This window comes from Leptosomus discolor, chromosome 14 (assembly GCF_034619465.1).
Source record: "Leptosomus discolor isolate bLepDis1 chromosome 14, bLepDis1.hap2, whole genome shotgun sequence".
NCBI lineage: Eukaryota > Metazoa > Chordata > Aves > Leptosomiformes > Leptosomidae > Leptosomus > Leptosomus discolor.
Genome location: NC_141404.1, coordinates 8,519,318 through 8,543,494, shown reverse-complemented (window position 1 = coordinate 8,543,494; position 24,177 = coordinate 8,519,318). Strand labels below are relative to the sequence as shown.

The following is a 24,177-nucleotide window of genomic DNA, read 5'->3' as shown; positions in this document are numbered from 1 at the left end:
GCTTTCTTTTGAAAGGGAGTTTCTGTCCATAGTCATTAATTCGATTACCTTATTTATGATTTTATAAAGTAGAATTTCAATAAATTAGGTTAGGGTTTTTGTTTGTTTTGGTTTGTTTTGTGAAAATGATCCCAGCTAAAAAAAATGCCCTGATGTTTCATGTAAACTTAGTTTTCTTAATTGGGTTCATTCAGTTTTCTGTCATGAGAATTTCACAAATGCTAAAAGACTTACATTTTGCTCTATTCCAGTGCCTGATGACCTCTCCATAGAAGAAAGAGAAGAGCTGTTAAATATTCGTCGCAGGAAAAAAGAACTGATTGATGATATTGAGGTAATCGGTTTCTCTGTAAAGGTCCTTAGAAGACTGCTTCAGTAGATTAAGTTACAGTAAACTGCATATCTAGGTATGAATTCCAGAGAATGTTTTTAAAAATGCTAACTTCTGTATTTATGTAATGCGGTATGTGCATATGTACACATTTGGTTTGTGTAATCAGGAACTCATTAAACAGCAGATTTACATGCAGGGTAGGAGTGAGTGAGAAACCTGGGTAACGAAATCTTACACTGAAATTGGTAATGGCAGTTCGGTCTTGATGCTGTGACATGTGCACACACTGGGATTTCAGATCCATGTGTTTAATAGTCATTCAGTTGTGGTAAAATCTTTAAGTTAAATATCTAAAGAAGTCATAAGATTCATCGCTTTTCTTCAGGTGACTTGCTAATATTAGAAAATAAAACCTAGTCGATAGTATTAATATATGATAGACGATTTCAGAAAGTGTTTTAATTTAATGCAGGTTAACATACTGTCCTTCCTTCTTTTGGCAGAGATTAAAATTTGAAATTGCCGAGGTTATGACAGAAATTGATAATCTGACTAGTGTAGAAGAAAGGTAAGTAGTGCTAACATATGGATGTGATTCAGTAAGACCTTGGAACAGGTCTTCCAGGAATAGCAAATAAAAATAACTTTATCATGATAAACAAACATTGGATCACCTTTATTCAATCTGTTATAAAGTCTCTAAAGCCTGACTTTATCCTGGCAGGTGTGTCATTTGTTTCGATACAGAATATGTTTTATAGAACGTAATATTTTAGTCTATTCAGTTGATAATGATAAAGTTCTATGAAGCTGCAGTCACTTGAAAGAACTGAAAATAGCAACATAATTTTCCCCCTTAGAAAAAGTGAATGTCTTGGTTTTGTCATAGAAAATACAGAGTAACCAAAATACAAATTAAAAGAAGCACATTTGGAAGTAGTTGTTTTTGTAAAGAGCAACCGATAGCTGCTTGTTGTTTCTTCTTTTTCTCCATGTCTAGCAAAACTACACAAAGAAATAAGCAAATAGCCATGGGAAGGAAGAAATTCAACATGGACCCTAAGAAGGTAGAGAATTTTTTTTTCCACTTGTCAGGAATCAAGTTCCTGTTTGTGATATGATCTATGACAAATACAGTTGTATTTTTCTTAAGAAAACATTTCTGATAATAGAAGTTCGCAGGTCTTCTTTGTATATCCTGTAACACACTGAGCAGAGGATTAAATTAGAAGCAGTCATCAAATCGTATGCCAGTCATGTGCGCTTTTTTCACTTAAGCAAACCTTTTTGATAATGGAGGTTATTTATCAACAGTCAAATATGCCAGGTGTTGATTGAGCTGCCAGGTATTGATTGAGCTGGCTTGCAGAAAGATTATTTGTACCCAGTAGAGGTGTTCTATATTGGTATGTCGAATGTAGTTTTAAAAATATTTAGATGTTTGGTTATTAGTGAGGCCATACTTTTTTGTGTGTGTGTGCCCTCTTGTTTTTGTTTCTTCTGAAATACCTTTAAAAGGTTTTTTAATTTGTTCTCATATAGACTTTTACATTTGCACATCTAAATTTTGTTTGTGAAAAAGGCAAGTATGAACATTCAAATGTTTGTATACATATATATATGTATACTTACATGACTTGTACAAACACCTGCAGATAGAAACTTGGTTACCATTTTAAAGAAGTCTACTGTGCATTTAGCCAAGAAGTAAAGTAGTTCATTTCTCTACAGTGCCTCTACTTTCCTTAAATAATTGATAATTTTCTGGAAAATTCTAGGACCTGTACATGGTTTTACAGACCTCTCCGATGTATTTAAAAGAGCTGCTCTGGCACATTTGACATAAGCCTTTACTTTCTTTTTACATCTTCCTTGCTTTGTTTTACTGCCTTCTGTTGTTTGTAGTCATTTTGAATTTGTGAAGAGCCTTCTTTAAGGTGATTTTGGAAATTGTTTAGCTTTTTTTTTTGTGTCCTGTGTTAGTTCTTGACATGTTTTCTTTCCAAGTGTATTGAATTCAGTTACATTTTGGTGGCTTTTCTATAGTATTTCAAGCATGCTGATGGCTGCTGTTCTTCAGGCTGTTTTCAGTTTACCAGAAACACTCAAGTACTTTGAGATATAGAACCCTTTTTAAGCTACTGACCATGTCTTTTATTTTTATTTTCTGCTTTGGTGACTGTCTAACTTCAGTTCTGTTGAGGGCAGAATACCCCCAAATATCCTGATAGTTTGCTGTTGTCCTCCAGCTCTTTCACGTCCTAGAAGTTTCTGGCAAAGTCACAGGATGATGTCAGATGCTTTCATTCCAATGTTAACTATTTTTTGTTACTTTTCTTGTTTGGTGAAATTATTTCTATAAATAGATGCTGTGGCTGCATTGCTACTGTAACATAATTTAAATGTGGTAAACAGACTTACAGTAGTAATTTCTTAACAATGTCTATGTATCAGTGGTGGCCTGCAGTAGCTGGCTGCTCTAAAGCTAGATCAGCTTGTTGTTTGCAGCTGCTACTTTAAATTACAGGCAGCTAAAATATATGTCCTTCTAATATTGAAAGAATTAACTTGGGGTCATTGTGAAACGGGTGTTTTTCATTCATTAATGGGAGGGAACATGGTGTCCAGAGTTAGAAATGTGAAAGAACTGGGGTAATAATACATATGTTGGATCCCCCAGGTTTTCTTCTTTAAAACCAAATAACAAGAGTTATAATGTTTTCATATTAGCAGGAACACAGTGAGGTAATTTACCATTTTTATTTGAAGACCTTTACATTTTCTAGTGTGTAACCTATATGTAGAGCAATTCTTCCTGCACCCACTCAGCAAATGCTCATTCAAAATAGCTGTCTTTAACACAGTTATGTGATGTAATATCGTGTATCTTGCTGTTTGGACTTGGTTAGCTAGTGTGGGAAGGGCTGTAATAGTAATTTTGTAGAACATTTAAAGAATCCCTGTACAGAGACGTAAAGCTATGCTTCAAATCTGGAGCACTCAAGTCAGTACTGCCGGCATTTGGCCCAGAAAATGCATTCTCTACAACAAAGGCAGAATTTAAATAACTGCAAAATTTGTAATTAAGTTACTGTAAAAAGCTGTGACATTCAAAGCAGATTTCATTGCACAAACTTAAAAAAATCTATGCAATATTTGTAGTGAATATCGAATATCAAAATTCACTACTGTAGCCGTGAATTTTGTGTGGGGAGGTCAAACTAGTACAGCTGTCTTCTGTCTCATGTCAGTCTACAGAAAGAAAACTTACATCAAGACAAAAAATAGCGTAGGAGTTGATGGGGATTTGGCTGACCTATATTACCGTTTGTTCCAGACGCTGGAGTTGTTGTCCCAGACATATTCCTTTTCCTGTCTATTTGACTTCTGGTTGTTTAACGTCTTAAGAATAATAAAAAAACCCCACAAAACAAAAAACCCACAAATAAAAAACAGGAAAAAAAATCCAGAAAAAGGAAAATTAAATTGATTTTTATAGTATGTTAAAGTATCTGCCTCTGTGCACAGAAATTTGTTTTCCATGCTTCTAGTCATGTCCATTATCTTATTCAGTAACTTGTACAACTTTTTAAAAACTACTCTGATCAGTCTGTTTATGCTAAACATGAATAATATGGTCCAGGGTTGAACAATCAGCAACTGCTATTTCCGATGTCCGATAGAAGGAAGGTTATCTGTTGGTTGACAGAGCTGAGAAAGCTTTTTGAATAACTTGGTATGGGAAAAAAACATTATGTTTCATAGTCAAATGAATTTTTTGTACAAACAGTTATCAAATAAGCTTTGAAGGGATCATCTTTGGGGAAAGCTCAGCTATTTGTGCTTCAAGATAGAATGGATATATTCTTTGCGACAAAATCATGTCTGTTCTGAATTGGCTTATAAAAACATTAAGTTGTCAGAGTCAGAATACCAGCCTGTCATTGAAATTAAGTTTTCAGATGATGATAAAATTACTTTGAGAGAATTGCATTCCAGACTTTTTTTTAAAAAAAAAAAAGCTTCAAGCTTTAACATCACAATTATTTTCTTTGTTAAATTAGGTCAGAAAATTGATTTCTTTTGTCAGGCAGGTAATAATTTCATTATGAAAACCCAGAATCAACCAAACAGAAGGATAATTACTTTTTTGAATGTTACTACAGGGCCTTCTATGCTATATATTTTTTTAAAAAAAGGGAAGTTTTCCCAGTTGTAATAAAATAAAAAAGAAATACATTCCACTTGCAGAAACTGAAAAACTAATATTTCTGAAATAATGAAATATTCTAGTAGGAAAGATTTGGAATAATTTATTAATCTCTTCTGTACATATTTGGAATCCAAGACATTAACATTACTTAGTTGCCATTCCTACTTCTCACTAGCATGCTGTTAACAGTTTTATGAAATCAGCAGGAATAGCAACATCTTCATTGGAGTGTGTGGTGGGGAAGAAGAGCACTATCTCTTCATGACCTGCTGAGTGTTGGAATAACATCCCTTCCAGCCATTACATAATCTTTATATAACTCTTAGTCTCCTTTCTTTACCACTTTGCAGAAAGTTCTCTGGGCATCCCTAGAGTGTGCCAGTTGTAGGGCCAGTAATTTATGGAGGCGTGGGAGTCCAGGGGCTTGATCAAGTACCCACTGAGGGACAGGGTAAGACTCTCCTGGCTTTGATAGAAGCTCCGTAGTAGAAGCTTGACTGGTTCATGAACAGTCCTTTGTGAATAGTCTAGTTCAAGTCCTTTGTGAATAGTTTAGTTCTAGAACAACCAGAAGTCACTGATGATCCCAGTGTCAGCATAAACTTCAAACTGGTTTCAGTATGTTCAGCCGCAACTTCTACTGCAAGTAGTGGCTTGATGTATTGGGTTGCAGTTTGTAGATTATAACAGATGCTTCATTTTATATCATGGTGGTGGTTAAGTTGTTCCTATGTACCTCTTCATTATATGATTTTACAGATTACTTCTCTGCAGATTTTTATTCAATATTGTGAACAGGCAACTCACACATCAACTCCAAAGAACAACATAGAATCATTATTCAATTAATATTTGATATTTCTACTGTTCAGGGATTCAAACTGCCACCTAGTACTTCTAGCCTTAAAAATGTGTTCTCTTTTTAATCTTTAAACCAGTACTAAATATTGCTTATCTAACTGAAAAACATGTGTTTACCATTTCATTTAAAAAAAAGTATCTATAGGCTAATGTACTTCTTAATGTGCTATGTATATGTCTGTGTCAGTATATTAATACCAAATGTTATGAGCGGTATTTGCATAAATGCTTGTGGAAGAAAACATAACATGCCTTTTCTTCTGGAATTGCTCTTCCTAGGGAATACAGTTTCTGATAGAAAATGACCTCCTGCAGAACACTGCAGAAGACATTGCACAGTTCCTTTATAAAGGAGAAGGATTAAATAAAACAGTAATTGGAGATTACCTCGGTGAAAGGTAAAATAAAAATATTGCAACTTTGTTCCTGAGTTTACAAAGCATAGTTAAAGGTTTTGGTATTTACCTTCCCCTTCACAGGTTGCATGAGAGCTACTCTACTACTAGAAAAGCTACAGCAGGAAGTAAAACTACTACAGTATTGTAATAGATTTTTTTCTGTTAGGTTGTTTTCTTTTTAAATGGGTACATTGTGGAATGATATTTAATTCATTGTAACTTACTATTTTGAGAAAATACCCTTAAACTTGGCTATAGTGCTGAATTTAACACTATAAGCTTTTGGAATGTCTGAGAGTTGTATTGCAACAGTTCTTGGTACTGTGCCCAGACAAGGAGTGATTTACAATCACTAATAATTGGATAGTAAAGAAATTACTTATTAAAATGGGTAGTTCCTGAGACAATAGTTGTAAGCAGGTTTTAGTGTTGTCTTCTTCCCTGCACACAGACTTCCCATTAGTAAATAGGTGTCTCAAAGGGCAGCTGCACCGTATCTTTATCAATCCTAGTACAATAAACATGCAACAGCCGTATTTATGCATACTATTGCAAAACACAATCAAAACGCAAATTACTTCCATTGCTGTGCAACCCAGGAATTGATTTTGAAAAAGGCAGAAGAAAAAGACAAAAGTGAACAGTGGGTTGGAGTACATGTATCTACATGCTTGCACATGTTCTGGTTCAGATGCCAGTTACGGAGTTTTAAAAGTTGACTCATTTAGGGTATACTCCTGCAGTGATATGTTCTGGCAGATCCCTTTTGAGGCACCCATAATCTGTTCACAGCATCAGCAGCTTAGCTTGTGCTCAGCAATTTCCTTCTGACTTTAGTAGGTTTAATGGAAGTGTTTACTGTAATACATATATTTTGAAAATAGATCACAGAATCACAGATCTTCGCTATGAAGTTTCTGTACAGTATATGTAGACATTTCAACAATTATTATACAACAGCATTGTGTTGTTTCTCTTGAATATTTGGGCAATCAGTATTATAAAATCACTTAAGTTAATGTCCATAATTGCAAAACAGTAACAAAGCTTGTATAAAGCAGTCTGTGTTTGCGTTTGAGAGCTGCTCTCTACCTTGGTATTGTCTTCTGAAATACTTCCCCTTTTTTTAGCCATATTCCCAGAATACCTGTACTCATGCAGAAAGGTCTTAACCAGTATGTCCAGGCCTGCTGGAGTCATCCATAATATTCGTGTAACTATTTATGGGTTCACATTGAAAATTAAAAAATTTATTGTTTGTTCTTTTGCATCTCTGGCAGGGATGCTGCTGGGCAGCACTGTGGTCTAATCTGAAAATAAGGGCAACCTTTCTTAATATTGAGTATGTATTCAGAAAAATACACAATTCAGTTACATCTTCTGAATTTTTCAGGACTTAAATACAGACAAATATAGTGGTCATACTCAATAGCAAATTTGAATGAAATTTTGTGTAAAGTCTATCAACTGGATAAAAAAATTTTAGGAGAAGTGAAAAAAATTAACATACTGCTCCTATTTTGCCACAAGGCAGAAGCAGCCTATCTATTTTAAGCAGCAGTTAAAGTAAAAAAGAAATTTAATTTTTTTTTTTGCTTTAAAAGGAGTTTTATTCAATGTATCCAGTCAGTCTACTTTAATTGTTTTTTCTGTGTTTCTTCATTTCTGTGAAGAGTGTAACATTAATATGGCAATGGGAAAGCAAATGGTATTTCTGTCTTTTTTTTTCTTCACTTACATGAGTTAGTAAGGGGGGTGAAGGTGAAGAGATGACAATCTGATTTTCAGGAGTGTGTATAGAAATTTCAAGGTAATCGGGTCTGGAATGGGGAATTGGTTCATCATACTCCTTTGAACTGCAACATTAATTTCCTAGAATCCTAATAATTTTTAATCATGTTCCTCTGAAAAGAATGTATTAGACTTCTAGGTCCTGGGGTAAAATAAATATCCTAGGATAAAATAAAATGTGACAATGGAGGTGCTCTTAAGCTGCTAGTTTTGCTTTTGTGACTACCTCAGAAACAGGCTATTGGCGCTGTATGTGATTTGTGCTATGCAAATGGCAGTGCATATTATAGATGAGTTTTTGTTGAGTTATGCAGTATCTTTTATCAAGACATTTGGAGTCTGAGGACATTCTCTTTTACTTTGCCATTCCCTCTTGGGTGCCCATCATGAATTACTTCTGCATTCTAGCTAAACATAGCTGAAGACGAGACCCAGATAGTCAACAGAATGAAGTATTTGTGTAACTTTCTGCCATAAAGAGATATATTTTAAATTATTGACTTTTGTAGTGTTACAGCACTCAGCAAACTGAAAAAAGTGGTATACAATAAATAGGGGATTAATTACATCCTATAAAAGATTTAAGATTTCTTTATATGTGGGTAAGGGGGTGGAGCTGATGAAAGGCTGAGGGAGCTGCGTATCTTTAGCTTGGAGAAGAGGAGACTGAGGGGTGACCTCATTAACGTTTATAAATACGTAAAGGGCAAGTGTCAGGAGGATGGAGCCGGGCTCATCTCAGTGATGGCCAGTGACAGGACAAGGGGCACCGGGGGCAAGCTGGAGCACAGGAGGTTCCACATTAACATAAGGAAAAACTATCTTACTGTGAGGGTGACAGAGCACTGGAACAGGCTGCCCAGAGAGGTTGTGGAGTCTCCTTCACTGGAGACATTCAAACCCTGCCTGGACACGTTCCTGTGTGACCTACTCTAGGTGGTCCTGCTCTGGCAGGGGGGTTGGACTAGATGATCTTTCGAGGTTCCTTCCAACCCCTGACATTCTGTGATTCTGTGTGGGTAAGTCTTCACTTATTTTTCTAAGTAGCTTCCTAGATCTTTCTTGATATTTGGCTTGTGTCTTTGGAGCTGTACCCAGCACAAGTATCACTGTTAATCCAGTCTACATTAAAACCTAGGAGAGCAAAAATTATAGAGTATGAGGCCAGTATTTGTTCTGAATTACTGCAGCTTCACATACATATAAGCAAAATTAATATTTGGCTTAAAGTAACAAAGTAACCAAATTGAGTGCTCTCTTTTATTGTACTATTATGCCACTTCATTTCACTGCATTGAAGAGTTGTGCATTACTAAATTTGATGAGAATTGCTTTGTTTTGCTTGACAGAGCTGATGTGGTTTTCTCTAAAAAATATGGGGACATCCTAATGGATGAATAGTTCATTTTAAGATATTTACTATTGAGTGTAGTAGGTTAGTCTGACTATGCAGTTAGTCAGTAATGCAACAGGTAATTCTTGATGGATGCACACCTTTCTATTTTCAGTGGAGGCTGATATGCAACATTCTGTGTTGGTGATGTATTTAAAGTACACTGAGGATTATAAACTTCACGCTTCTGGCATGTGAACTCAGTGACGGTATAGACTAAATTGTGTCTACATCCAAAGAGTTTTGTGTTCATTAATGTTTAAATGTTACTTTTGCATTTAAACACCTTTGTATCAAACAATGCATAATTTGGCTCATGATTTACATGGCAATGTAAAAGATATGGGAGAGGAAGCCTGTTCAAAACCTATTCTGATTTTAGTAAACTTTCATTGTAATGATTTTTGAGAGTGGAGTAAGAATGTAGTACATACTAAGTAGCTCTTTTAAAAAGCTGTTCTTAAGTACAATCAGTTGAAGCATTTCTATTCCCCTTCTTTGTATATAAATTTATATACTGTTCTAATATTTTCTGTTCTTAGAGGAAAAACCAGGATAGTTTGTTTTTCATGTGTTGCATGGCTGAAGAAATTAATCTTACATTAACCTTTATTTTAAGGGTTCATGACGCAATTTCTGCAAAAGACTTTTTACTGAATAAATTTATTAGGTATCATGCCATATCAAGGCAGGTGCAGTAATAATAAATGTGAAGCAAAGAAGTCCAGGCCATTTTTGGGTCATTTAAGTAATCAGTGCTAAAATCAGTTCAATTGTACTGACTCTTGCTAACCTACTAGCAAAAATGGGCAAAATACCTCTCGAATAAATGTGTAAACTATTTCCGATTACTTGTTTTGATCAGTATGATTCTTTATTTCCTTGCTTATTCTTGGAAGCAAATAGAGATAACTAACAAGTCTTTAAATTTCAGAATTGTAATTACCTATTTCCATTTTTGTCTTTCATAGAGATGAATTTAACATTAAAGTTCTTCAGGCTTTTGTTGAACTCCATGAGTTCGCTGATCTCAATCTTGTACAAGCCTTAAGGTGAGTAAATTCTTTCTTTTTTGGCCTGAGCTTCCTCTATCAAATTGCACGTTCATATGAGTCACTGTGTTGATTTATTTGTCAGAAAGCTGATCCACAGCTCAGCACAATTATACGCATTACTGTGCAAGTTAGCAGACAGCTCTGTGTTAACCCTTCCAATTGCTGTGTGTGTGCTGCCTTTGAAGGCCGTAACTCTTTGCTGTGCCTGTTTTATATCTTAGCACAGAGATAGGTAAAAACCAAACAAACCTATAACCCAAGCAAATAAATAATATTCTTTGCTGCCATCTTCTTTCTTGTTTCCTTCCACCTCAACTTACTCCTCTGGGTGGGGAGGGGGGGAATCCTCCTGACTGTAATCAGTGGTTATGTTCAATTACAAAGAGGTAACTTTGAATCAAGTCATTTCCTACTGCTTTCTACAGAGTTTCCCACTTGTCATGTGAAAGAAGTATAATATCTTAGTATGCTTTTTTTCCCTTGCTGAGTGAACAGTTTACTTGATTTCTCTGGGATGCCAGCATACAGTGACCTTGTGAAGTCCCTTCTTGTCTTGGTGGAAATCCAAAATAGATCTAGCAAATTAAGTTGATTTAGACAGTTCTGCTAGTTTCTTTGCCACAAGTGACTCCCTTCTGACACCAGATAAATTGAAAAGTCCGTGTGATCTTTGTGTCTGGTGCAGTGCCTTGTGATATGGAGTCAGAACAGCTTTGCTATGGTTGAGTGATGTGGGGATGATAACTTGAGCTGCCTGAGGTTTGAGCTAAGGAAGCCTTTTCTCTGGCTGCTGAAGCTCGTCTGGGAGGCTTCATATTCCTGTCTCATTTACCCCATTTATCATTAGGTTTGACTTTATTCTTCCTTAGCAGCTGCTACTATTAAATGTTTGTATTTTGGTAGCTTACAAAATTCGTGATCTGGTTTGGAACCTTGCACGAGGTGAGTAAAAGACAGTATATAGAGCTGACAAACTAAAGATGGCCTGTGAGACTTTAATATATGTCTTAAAATGAAAACTCATGAAGACTGAGGAATAAATGGTTATTATATGGCACCCAGTGTACAGGGAATATAGAGAACTTGTTTTGCATGGCAGAGCATGTCACTTTGCTGGTTTAGATCCTGTTTTAATTCAGATCATTCTTTTGCTAAGAAAGAAAAGAGTAAGTGGTGAAATTCATTGGAGCTTTTTAGTGCCACAATGTGCCAAAAGTAAATTTGTGAAGACTTCTGTCCTGTATGCATTCCAGGGTACCTATATGTAGAAACAGTAAGTTATGAAAGTAAAAACTGTGTTCCAGTTCATGCTGCTAAACAGGAGCACAGATCTCCTGCATATATTACAAAATTTCTGAGATGATATAATGAGTCTTTCTTTTCAAGATCTAGGTCTGATTCTTGTAGGGTGAACTTACACTAGACAGGCAGCACCTCTCTAACCACTGGAGTTTTTCTTCTTGTTGTTACTATTTTTAAAATGTTTTTGATGAGTTCAAGTAAAGATGTTAAGTGGTTTTGTATTCCTTGCTTCTCTCCCCTACCAGAAATACTTTAGATAATGTTTCTTTTTACATTGTAAGTAAAGTTTAGCTGTTTATTGCTTTTAGTAGCCAGGAAACCCAGGGAGGATTGAACTGATTGTTTCCCCATAGCATTCTCATGGCAAAAATGGGATGCATACAGAAAATTCTTTACTAGGCCGGAAAAAAGAGAAAGTCTCAGAATATGAACTGCCATATTATCTTGCCTGATAGCATGCAGTGTTGCTGGCTGAATTACTGGGCTAGCCATCTGTGCATGTTGCTTTATGATAGCTCCTGACTTGTGTGTTGAGAGATTGAGAACATATTTCTAGGACATTTTATATAGACATTGCTGGTTTTGTTTGGTTGGTTGGTTTCTTTCTGATTATTAGTAATATATGCTTAATATATAAATATTGGAATGAGTCTAACAACTATTCTTCTCTTTTGTAGGCAGTTTCTGTGGAGCTTCAGACTCCCAGGAGAGGCTCAAAAAATTGATCGTATGATGGAAGCTTTTGCTTCACGCTATTGTCTTTGTAACCCAGGAGTCTTCCAGTCTACAGGTTAGTCACAGGAAACAACTGGAGTTCTTAAGTATATATATATATTTTTTTGATCATATGTGGTGTTCTACATCTGATGCAAGGAGATGGTGGCCATTTTGGAAGTTTAGGATAAAATAATACATGAAGTAATAAACTTCTGAGAACTGAGAAAATGGAACTGTCTAATCCTACACTTTTTCCAGGAGGTACAAACTTATGGTCAGAATGCATTTCCATTTATAAAACTTAGGAATTAATATGTATCTAAGCCAATTAAAGTATAAAACACACTTTAGAAATGTCAGCAAAGATTTTGGCTAGGAATTGGAAAAGTAAGATTCTCAGGGGCTTAAAGACAGAAGAGCAATAGGTTGGGTAGTCTTGTCTGTCAGTTATAAGGACTTTACACCTTAATTTCTCTGTATCAAGTCCACCTATATGTGGCTATAGTATATTATCTAGAAAGTCATCTTTTTTTGTTATGAAGACTGTATCCTTTCTCTTTAGCAGTCTGTTTAGCAATAATTTATCTCAGTTAGAAAGGCACCTTAGTTTTCCATTGAATTACTTGGTTTAGAATTACTCAAATCATAAAAGCTAACAAAACTTTGTGATGCTGCACAGAATGCCTTTGCATTCTGGCATCATTGGCCTGTTTAGTTATATACACACATAGCTTGCTGTTGATCACTTAGTTTGAGGAACAAATAGGCTAGGAAAAGGTTAACATAAAGCGGGTCTGCAACAGCTAGAGGGGAGAATACTTACTGAAAACAAAATGATGAAGATGCAAACACATTTTTCCTCTATGCAGCAGAGAGGTTTCCGTCCTGCTTTTTCTTACACAGGATCTTGTACTTGAATTCTGGGAGAATTTACTATATCATAACCACGTCCAGAGGCATGATAAGATCTCCTTTGTCATCTTTTGACATTATTCAGTGGTAGTATCCACCTTGTGTATGCCAAGAAATTGAGTCAATGTCATATTCAGCCTCTTCAAATACAGTTCAAATATTATTTTGAAGAGGCTGTTCTTTCTCTTTGGAGAAACCTTTGAAAGTACTTTGAGTAGGATTCTGACTGACCAAGTGTATTATAGGATCTACCAATACAGTCTAGGCAAAATCTGTGTGCAGAGACTGTTTTGCCCAACAATGCTTCAGTGTTTCAAGTGAAATGTTAACTTAGGGTGACAGGAATGATTTCAAAGAGTAAAAAATTGTTTTGGATTCTCTTGTACTGTTTTTCTCATACTGGCTTTTAATTTGAATTGCTACATATTTTTTCTTCTTAGGCTTGTTTCAACATTTTAAAGACAGATTTGAGTCTGCTTTTGTGTATAGTGGTGTTCAGGATTTTTTGACTACCTGTTTCTTTATCAGTCAGGATGAGCTATATATTCATTTTACAGATTTGTGCCACAACACATAGAAAGATTTAATTTTTCAAATCTGATTTCAGATACATGCTATGTGCTTTCATTTGCAATCATTATGTTAAATACCAGTCTACACAACCACAATGTAAGAGATAAACCAACAGTAGAGAGGTTTATTTCCATGAATCGTGGAATTAATGAAGGTGGAGATCTTCCAGAAGAACTACTACGGGTAAGTTAGACTGGGTAAGACAAGGCATTGCTTTGTGGTTTTAATAGTAAACTTAGAAGCATGTACAACTTCTCAGACAAATTTGTCGAGGGAAAGAAAGAACATTTTCTGTCATGCGTAACCATTTGAGTAGCTGAAAGAAGCATTTTCTGATATTCACAGCTGCTTTGAGCTAGTTCTCGCTATATTCAGTCTTTTGTTGAGGAGAGGAGATTCCAGAGAAAATACTCTGTATATCTCTCCGTAGTTTGCTGATGGTGAAACTCTTGTGGAATTGGCTTCTCATGGGGAAAAAAAAAAAAAAAAAAGTAGTATTTCTGGCTAAGTCAGAGAAAGCTGGAAAAAATAGTAAAAATCATTGTTCCACTGTTGCCTCTCATTTCTTTCCATGTGTCTTGTGGAGCTTCCTCCTGTCCCTTGAGATATCAGTAAAAATACTTATTTCTCTGAGACAGTGTGGTGGTCTAAACCATTTTCTGAAAACCCAGATTCATTTGGCAAAACTTGTACTAAATGAGACCTAAAGCTGAAACCTTTGAAATGCTGGATGCTGAAGTTAGAGAAGAAATGTCTTTGCTAGGAGTGTTTATAAGATCTGTAAAAAAAGACATTTATAGATGAAGTAGTTTAAAATCAAACTTAATCAAAGTAGTAAACAAAGATTGAGAAGGGATGTGCCATAATTTTATGGACAGTATTTCCTATGCTTTTTATACAAACAATCTGAGAAGCAGTAAGATGTCCTGGTTGCATGTTGTGTTAGACATTTATTAATGAGGTCTTTTTCCTCTTTTTTTATTCTTCTAGAATTTATATGAAAGTATTAAGAATGAGCCATTTAAAATTCCAGAGGATGATGGAAATGATCTAACGCATACATTTTTTAATCCAGATAGAGAAGGTTGGCTGCTGAAATTAGGTTAGTTATAAGGGCAGTTTTGCTGCTATATGTTTGTTCATTGTTAACATGTTTGCGGCTTCCGTGTCTGCTTTCTTGTGAAGGTAATAGGATTAATTTTGTAATTTGTATTTTAAAATGTATGAACCAAAAATAAGTAACTCCTTTACATCCGAAAGTTGTTACTTCCTATTTTACATATCCAAATTGAGCACTCTTGTTTCAAACTTTGGAGTTTTATTTCTGATACATGAGAAGTAAAAACTCGTCAACAAAAAGGAAATGCCATATGGTATTTACCACATGCTGTGACTGGTAAATAACAACTAAGTCTCCATAAGGTCATTTCGGAAAACTGTGTGATATTTCAACTCAGTTTTCTGTATACCAAAAAAAAAGGATTTCTCTTCAGATAGTTATTTTTGTATGTCTTTATTTTTCCATATTATTTGTGAGTTTCTCTTGGTTTGGTTTTGGCTATAATTTTTAAATGAGTGGTTTAAATGTGCCTTCTTGTTTTCCTTATGGCCTATGACCTATCACCTTTCTGTTCTGTGACTGGCTGTCTCTGCTTATTCTGCATTAGGAGGTACGTATCTGATTGCTTTCCAGTCCCCTCTTCTTCAGTTGCTCATTCTTTTATTTTCTTCCTCCTTCCTCCTGTTTTGTTTTTTCTTTTCTTTTTTTTTTTTTTCTTTTAATCAGATTTATTGTAGCATTTTGCTTTTTCACTCAGTGTCACTAACAGTATCATCAGTGGTACTCTGAAAGACTGGCATGTCAGTGTCTAGCTCACATGCAAGTGTATTCTGCAAAAGAAGAAAGTGTTACATGTAAAGCAGAAAAATAAAGATGACTATTCAGTGTACTTTTCTCGTTCATTGAAGAACATAACAAGGGAAGAATAATTTCTACTGAGAGAAAACAACATGTCTTTCTCTTGTAATGAAGTTCTAGAGTGATTTTGTTACTTGTGTATCAATTATCTTAGATTATTGAAAGATAATATTACATTTGAATTATGCATTTATAAAAACTGTTCTTTTTCCTGCTTATTTTCCTTTGTAAATAATGTATTTAGCTTACTTACCAGAATCTTAAATGAGCACCAAATTGAGGGATGCAGAAACCTCTGGTAATTTGCAGTCTCCTGGCACTGCAAGATGCCTGTGTTTACAGAAACTTTTAAGGTTGATGTGATTCACTTTTTCACTAGGGCTTAGGGAATTTTTTTCCTATATAAAGAAATTTAATTTTAACATTTGTTTTTCAGTGAACTAAACCCTTTCTATGTTAAACACTAGTACACGCTCCCATAGAGCCAGTTGTTGGCCACTTTAATCTATAACTGCTTGTTAAAGTTGAAGGAACTTTGCACTTGGAGAATGATGACTAAAGTGCGAAAAGGGATGTGTGCTGGGGGGTGCACATGGGGGTGAGTATGGTGAAAGTAGAGCCTGGTTAGAGCCATGGGCCCACTCTACTGATTGCACCTGAAAATTAGTGGTCATGCTAGTGCTGGAAGGAAATAGGTGTAAAAAGGCTGCATTTGGAATTCATTCACGTGCTCTCCAATGTCTTACTTCGACCTCTGCGCTACAGATGCTATAGAGCTCTTTGTCCTTCTGACTACAAAAAAGCAAAGCTCTTGGTTTTTGACGTGCATTGGCTCAGCTGGCACAATTTCAAAGATGATTTTGCAGCTTTTCTCCATTTTGCTATCTCAACAGCAAAGGCTTTCAAAATGATGTAGATAAAAGGTGCTTTCTGGAGAAGAGGTTGGGTGTAAGCCTATGTTCTGTGTGTTTCTCTTTCTGTTGCCAGTGCGTTCTTGTATACAGGTACTGAGAGTGTAAGCAAGGGTGTGAGTGTGTGTAGAGGAGTGACAACATCCCTTGTGGACGAAACTGTCAATAAAAGACATATAAGAGATCTAATAAAAAACAGAGGAACAAAGAAATTGAAGAAGAAAGGTGTCTGAAAGTCCTTGAGAGCTGCCAGGTACTTCTGCACAGTCCATTTCTGGCTCTGGCACAAGGTCAATAAAACCAACGTTTTATTACGTACGATGTAGATGAGAGACAGCACACAGAAAACCAATAGCAAAAGCATGTGTGAAACGGAAGGGTGTTGCACGTAACACTCCCATGGTGTGATGGTTATTTCAAGAAAGAAATTAAACATGTCCAGAAGCCTCCGGTGAATCAGTCTGTAAATGTATGAAGTTGTGCTTCTGTGAAAGACTGTTTTTTTTCAGCAGACACGGACTGGTACAGACAAATACATTTTGCTAGTTTAGATGCATTGACCGGAAGTAAACCCAGCTATTTCTTTTTTTTTCTTTTCTTTCTTTCCTCTTCCTTGAGTTTCCTATTTGCTAGGAGGCTTAAACTCTGTGTTAAGAGTGCTGTCTTGATCCACAGTGTTTGCATTTTTACAGCCCTTTCTGTTGGGAAACACTTGTGAAACGGGTAGGGTTTCCTTCAGTTCTGGAAGATGCTGATATTAAAAGTTTCAGCATTGTTGAAATGCTAAGGAGACTCTATTCCTGCATAAGAGTTTAAGTGCTCAGTTGTGATAATACGTGAAAGTTGAAATAGGAAGTTTTATATAAAACTATAAATATGACTAAGACGTCTCACAAACCCTGAGTATATTAAGACAGTATTTTGTATTTGGTGTCTCTTATAGTCAGCTCTTCCCATTTATAACCCGTGCCCCTCTTTTTAGTATTCCAGCTCACTTCATTCATTATCTTCTGGGCAGGAGATGGATATCGTGAAACTTTCATATATTGTAAAATTCATCTGTCCTAAAGACCACCCTTCATCTCTAGCCTGGCACTGGGTTTTGGAAAGCTGGGAGGGTGCAAAATGCTTGTGGAGAGTTTGCTGCTCTGAATTGTTCAGAGGTGACTTTGTGTAAGTCCGAGTGCCAAACTTGGCAGCCAGACAGCAATTTTGGTTTTATCTATCTATATTCAGCTGGTGGCTTTATATAGACAACTTTATCTTGGTAAACCTAAATTATCATTCAGTTCTGCATTGTTTGAAGCATGGTATAATGAAAATGAATGCTACGAGTAAAAAAATGAAAGCTGCTGAGTGCCAATGAATCCTTGCTTAGAGCAACTTGAGACGTTATGAGCTTTTAGATTTTTCTGTGTCATAATTATTAGTGGTGTTGGTACGATGAAATTTTCTGCCATCCACTTTAAGTTATTTTGACATGGTGCTCTCTTTCCTAGTGCTCAAGTTACAGTCACTTTGCAGAGAGGCGCATTTCTTTGCCTAAAACAGCTTCTCTTGGCAAATAGCTTGGTTTGCGTAATATTTTCTTCTAGTTAGAAGGAAACTGTTACATTCTTTTCACCAAGCTGGAGAGGAAATGATTCAAGCTAGGCACATGATCGTGTTAATTTTTTCTGCCAGTCAGGCAGTTACTGAGAGCTTGGAGATTGTCCAGAAGCTTTGCATCTGGGCCCATCCTGCCAGTGGTGCTTATTCCAGTGCATCTGTCCCTGAGAGGATGTCATTTCTCTCCCCTAATCTGGGGTGAGAGAATAGCGGTGGTTGATGAGGAAAATGGTGCTTTCTGGTACCTGCCTGGCCTTCGTGGTAACTGATGCTTTTCTAGGTTGAGGCAATTAATGTTGGAGTCAAGGGAAATTTCTTTTTCAAAGAAACCCGAACTTTGATCCAGTCATCTGTGTAACTGTACAGTTCCTCAGTCTGTTCCACCTAGTGGTATCTAAATGAACTGAAAATAAAAAGCATTCTTGATCTGTGCATCTCTCTCCCCTCTCAAACTTTATATAAATGTGCTGAAGATTTGGGTAGAATTTTCTAACTTCAGATACATTGGTGCCTTTAGTCTTAACGCCTTTTTTAATTTTGAAATTGGTGCTTCCTAAGGCACTGCCAGTTCTTTTTCCCTTTAGTATAGGTGGTTTCTTTTACCTTGTTCTCTAGTTTGTACTTTGTCCGGAGTTGGAAAAAAAAAAATCCCATGTTGGGTTACGTAGGTGAAGAGGGTTCCTATTCCTCTTCCTGTACATTTTACCTTGTTGTAGCCTTTTCTTGTTGTTTCCTTAGATTTCCACCTACAAGATATTGTGCTGCTTTATTTTGTTGTTTGAGATGTCTCTGCATTTTAATGAGCTAGATCTTTCAGTAGTACATCACTTCTCTCCATTTCTGTAAATGTGTATGGATTCATACTCAGATTTTCTTGAACCTCTTCTGCTAACTTAAATCCCTCCAGTTTTAATCTCTAAAAGGCTGGGAGACAGAATAAGATACAAAGTATGATACTAAACACTTGCTTGTTGTTCTGTGAGCCTACAGCAGTCTCTGCCAAGGAAAAGAATGTTTTGTTATCGTAAGTTCTTACCCATTAGTCTTGCATGCAGTGCTTACGGGCTGCAAAGCCTTACCAACCAGCTGCTTGGGTTTTAGCCCTTTGTAAAGGCATATTAAATATATGTTATATGGTGGCCCCTGTGAACTCGGTGAGTACAAATCAGATTGCCTTTCAAGCTTTATTAGAGTTCTGTTGACAGCTGCAGCTAAGTAATGGGGTGGGGAGACAGACTTATTTGTGACAATAGTTCCTTATCCCACCAAAAAATCCTGCCTTGCTGCTTTTGTTTTTCTGGAAGAGAAGAGCAACTCATAGCTTGGTGGAGCAGGGACTTGGGGTGTTTGCACGACTCACGTGAGTGCTGTAACCCAGTGAGTTACTGGCTGTTTTATGGAGAAGGTAGCAGTAAGAGGGGTGTTGTTGGAAATATTTGATCTTCTTTCTGGCTTCAACATCAATACTGTCCTGGAGCTAGGAAATGTTTCATGACAAAAGCTTCATCAAAACTGCAGCATGATTACAAAAGGTTTCAGGTTTGAGAAATCTGGCTTTTCCAAAGAGAGGGAATGTTGTCAGGAAAAATTTCAGCAAACTCAACTGTCATTTACTGCTTGGCACTTCATATTGTTCTAGGGGGTGTGTGTTTTAAGTCTATTGTTTCTGCCTTAAATTATAAGCAGTCCTTCTTTTAAATATACGGTTATTACCTGATCTTTTTTTATTGTATTTTGACAAGATATCACTGTTTATGAGAAACACCTTTGTTCAGTTTAAGCTGCCTCTGTGATAGTAACCTATTTGCCTGTTTCATCCTCTGCTGCTGAATTGGTTTTCTACTAGAACTGGGGAAGCCATGACATTTGATGCTAGCTGATGTTACCTGTTAGCCTGGAAAACATGGTGACGTTTTTGTGCTGTAAAAATGTTAAATGATGTTAACGTATTAACCTTAGTGAGCAGAACATGATTTAAAGTCACGGCAGTGAACACTGGGTTATATGAAAAAATATCATGTTATGGCGATAGGAAGGACTGCCCTGGCAGTCGTCTTGAGTCAGCTGCTGCTTATTTGTTGATCTGGAAGTGAGTCAAGCTAAAGTTCATCGGCTTTCCATTCCTAACCCAAATATTTCCTGATACCTGAGCGGGCTCTCAGCCAAGGTGATGGGAATTTTTGTAGCGACTTACGTGCCAGTTTGAATGTTTCTACAATGATTTATTTAAGGACCTGTCACAGTGGTTGTACTAAAATGCCACCAGTTCTTCCCTTGCTGTCTCCAGTTCACTCAACCATTCATTCAGTCACGGCTTCTGCATCTTGCACTATTTTGCCTTCTCTTATTTCACCGCACCTGCTTGCAGATTAAATTTTTCTTAAGATGTGTGTGTGTGTGTGTGTGTGTGTGTGTGTGTAGTGGAAACATAAAGTTTGTTGAGTACATTGAACATTGCAGTATGTTAGCACTGGGTTATCGCGTAGGTCATGAAACCGAGCAAAAGGAAGATACGACATGCAATATACTCGGTCTGCAATGCAAACACGCAGTAGGCTGTTATCAAGAAATTTCATTATATTCCTAGAATTGTTCTTTAATTTAATATGAGTTGGATTTCTGTATTAAACAAAACCTAGCTATCTCAAGTAGAACAAAAAGGTTTAAAAATTATGCTTCTGTCTTAGATTTAGTTACATGACTTGCATTAAATTAGGGGTCTTGTGTGTATTAATGGTACTTTTTTATGCACGCGTGTTCAGTATCAAGATCAACTATTTTGAAATGTTGGGTTAAGGACATTAAATCACTGCTGAATGGATGATGCACAGGTGGTGACGTAATCCTGAAGTCAGATAACTATGGTGAAACTAAGCTTGTATATTAATAACACATAGATACTTTATCTACAATAGTTTTTCCTAGAAATATGTTTTAAAAATAATGTAATTGTGGAATGCTAGACATGTTCTGAAGTAGCTGATGGCAGAAAACCAGCTGAAAGGGCCAAGACAATAATGTGTGTTTCTAAAGTGAACTGTTTCCTACACTGTGAGATCAGCAGGTATAGGAAAGAGGAGCACTGTGGTTGCTGTTGTCCAAACTGTTAATCCAGGAAAAATTTGACCCTTTTGGAGCAGTAGCTATTTCTTCTATCAGGTGTACTCAATGATATATTGACCCATAAAGAGAACATGTTTTTAAAGTACTAAATGATGAAAAGTAACTAAAAATGGTACATTTTGGCATAGGATTTGCTCCTTATTGATGACACATCATATTTGTTATGCTAATAATGTCTGTAAGCGTCTTACGCACTTGATGTTAAATCTGAAATTAGAAATAGGTTCTTAATCACATGTATGCTCATGAGTGGAGTGAAAGGAAGGTGATTAAATGCCCTTAATTTTATTGATGGGATCCTTTCCTTCTACAAGACAGGCTATGGAGAGGTTTGTCCCTGCTGCTGGAACCCAGATACTGGTTTTGCTGGTGATTGGCCTCCCTTTGCCATAACAGCACTGACTGCATTTCTGAGGGCTGTATAGTATTAATATTTTGATGTGGTAAGCAGCTGTGATGGCATGGACAGAGGGAGCAGGTCTGACTCTTGAACTATTGCATTCATTCTCTGTAAGAGAGGAGACATTTGCAACTTCAGAGCATGCAAGTTTTGTGGCTGGTCAGCAGCACCATAGTTAATGCTGTCTCAGGAGTTTGATCTTAGTACAAGGTTACAGTAACGTGTTTATTTAACCTCAGCTCATCTGTGCCTGATCCATTTACAATTAAGTAATCAAGCCATATTTTGAAAAACAAGCAAAACTAAATTACTTCCTTACCCATTGTTGAAGCGTTGACAGCAACATCTGTTTAATTCAGCCATACCTTTTGATTGCAGGGGGAAGAGTAAAAACGTGGAAACGGAGATGGTTTATTCTGACTGATAATTGCCTGTATTACTTTGAATACACAACAGTGAGTATATATTACAGTGAACTTGGTTTGTAATCAAGATATTTAAGTGGTTAATAATGTGATATTTTCCTAATTTTTTTAGGACAAAGAACCTAGAGGAATTATTCCATTAGAAAATCTTAGCATAAGAGAAGTTGAAGACCCTAGAAAACCAGTAAGATATTTTCATAATATTTTTTTTAAATGAAGAGGCGTAAACAGTGCATAACTTCAATGTAGTGTTAAATGGAAACGTTTGTAGGTTTTGTTTGGTTTTAAATTTATTTCTTCATTTCTACCCTCCAGAACTGCTTTGAGCTCTATAACCCCAGTCATAAAGGTCAAGTCATTAAAGCGTGTAAAACTGAAGCTGATGGCAGAGTGGTGGAAGGCAACCATGTTGTGTATAGAATATCTGCTCCCACCCCAGAAGAGAAGGAAGAGTGGATTAAATCTATCAAGTGAGTTTAAGGTCTTAAATGTCTTTCACAAACGAAGCGTGGGCTCCTTCTGGAGCAAGATACTGAGGGAATTTGGTCTGTAAGTCGCCTGAAGAATTCTGATGCAGCGACGTCCTCTAGGATTAATGACAAGCCACGTGGGCTTGACAGACCAAGAGACAAGTCTCCTTTTAGCCTCTGGCCCTAAGGAAACAGTGCTACTAACTCAAGGGAGGAGAATGTGGATGTTTGGGGGTGGTTTTGGGGTTTTTTTTTTTTTTTAAGCAAATGTAAAGCCTTGTGTGAATCATCTTTAACCCTGATTTTACTAGATTCCTACTTCATCTGATAATTACCTTGAGTGACATCTATCTTAAGCATGTCGGCAGGGTGGCTTTAAAGTTCCACAGCTTGACTTCATCTTGGAAGGTTTATAAAGCAGACCCACAGTTAAAAAAAGAAATGGTGGTCAAGATGAAGGTATGAACTCCTAACAAATCACAGCTGAACCACATCTTTTCCTAGAGAAACACTGGTGATGCTTAGAAGTCAACCATCCATTATCTAATTAAGAGTATGGAGTCATCCACAGCAAAGAGAGAACAAAATAGTTCTAGTTTTCAAAAACAGATATTTGTTAACCAAACTGATGATTCCTTTTTTCTCTTCTAGAGCAAGTATCAGCAGGGATCCCTTTTATGATATGCTGGCAACAAGGAAACGAAGAATTGCAAATAAGAAATAGAACATGATCAGAACTTGTATACCTGGATCAACCCATAAATGAGCATACAGTTGAGTGATAATGTAAAAATTGAACAAACTAAATGAAGACAATAACTGTAGATTTTATATATGTACACTTTACTATGACATAAAAACTTGGCAAGAGCTTTCAGGCTAAATAGTTATTGGCATATAATTTGAAGTAAGCTCAAAATCCCAGAGGATTATTATATTGGAACTTAATTCAACTGAAAACGTGGAAGTCTTGTTTTCACTTACTAGCCACAACTCCAGTTTACTTGGGTTGGGAAGGAAGGAATTGGAGGCTGAGTGTAAAACGCCATGTAGCTGTTACTTGAGCGCATTTCCCACAAAACGAGGAGTGATAAGATTTCCATCCCTCACTAAAATGCAGCACCAAAAGTGGAGTACAGCATGTTGTAGCACTCAATCTTTCTGCAAGCAGAAGACCCACAATCTCAGTATTAGTTTTCAAGTCTTGTGTGTTTCACAGTCAGTGAACAGCTGAGTGCAGCTTTCATGCAGGATTCGCTCTCCTGCCTTCATGGAAATAGCGTTTCTTCTTCTTCAGAAATGCAGCTCTGGTAGACTGGCAGCTGCACAGTTAACTAGTTCTGCCAAAGGGTTTGGCTGGTTGATGTGCACTGAAATACACGTGGGTCGCAACAGCAAAGGTCTGAGGCTGTGGACATGAGACTAAGTACAGATGTGGTTTTGGTATTTGCCAGTAGGCTGAAACTCATTCCTCTCTGCTCATACACTCACAATAGACACTAAGATTTAATGACTGGTTTAATCTGCTTTTTATAGAGTAACGTCCTTCTTATGTTTTAGATATGTTGTAGTTTAATTAACACTAAGTTGCTACTAAAGGAGTAAGATGACAGGGCTGGCATGAGTTTAAGCTTTGCATGTGAAAACACCCCCAAATAATTTCACGTGCATTTAATGTTTTTAAAGGGAAAAAACAGGTGAAGTGTTGCCATAAGATACAGCCATAGCTAGTTAAGCAAGCAGGATTAATTTGTTTGCTTGATAACAAACTTT

At 36.5% G+C, this 24,177-nt stretch overlaps 1 protein-coding gene across 1 annotated transcript; it reads left to right on the top strand.

Annotated features, from left to right (window-relative positions):
* The first annotated feature begins 238 nt into the window (after positions 1-238).
* CYTH3 (cytohesin 3) lies at positions 239-23,128 on the top strand. Its single transcript, XM_009951581.2, has 12 exons — positions 239-334; positions 838-902; positions 1,335-1,401; positions 5,688-5,806; positions 9,962-10,042; positions 12,025-12,137; positions 13,584-13,732; positions 14,540-14,651; positions 21,888-21,964; positions 22,047-22,118; positions 22,250-22,404; positions 23,056-23,128. Exons 2-12 carry the CDS (start codon positions 865-867, stop codon positions 23,126-23,128), a joined length of 1,056 nt encoding a protein of 351 aa, XP_009949883.2. The 5' UTR covers positions 239-334; positions 838-864.
* Positions 23,129-24,177: the final 1,049 nt, after the last annotated feature.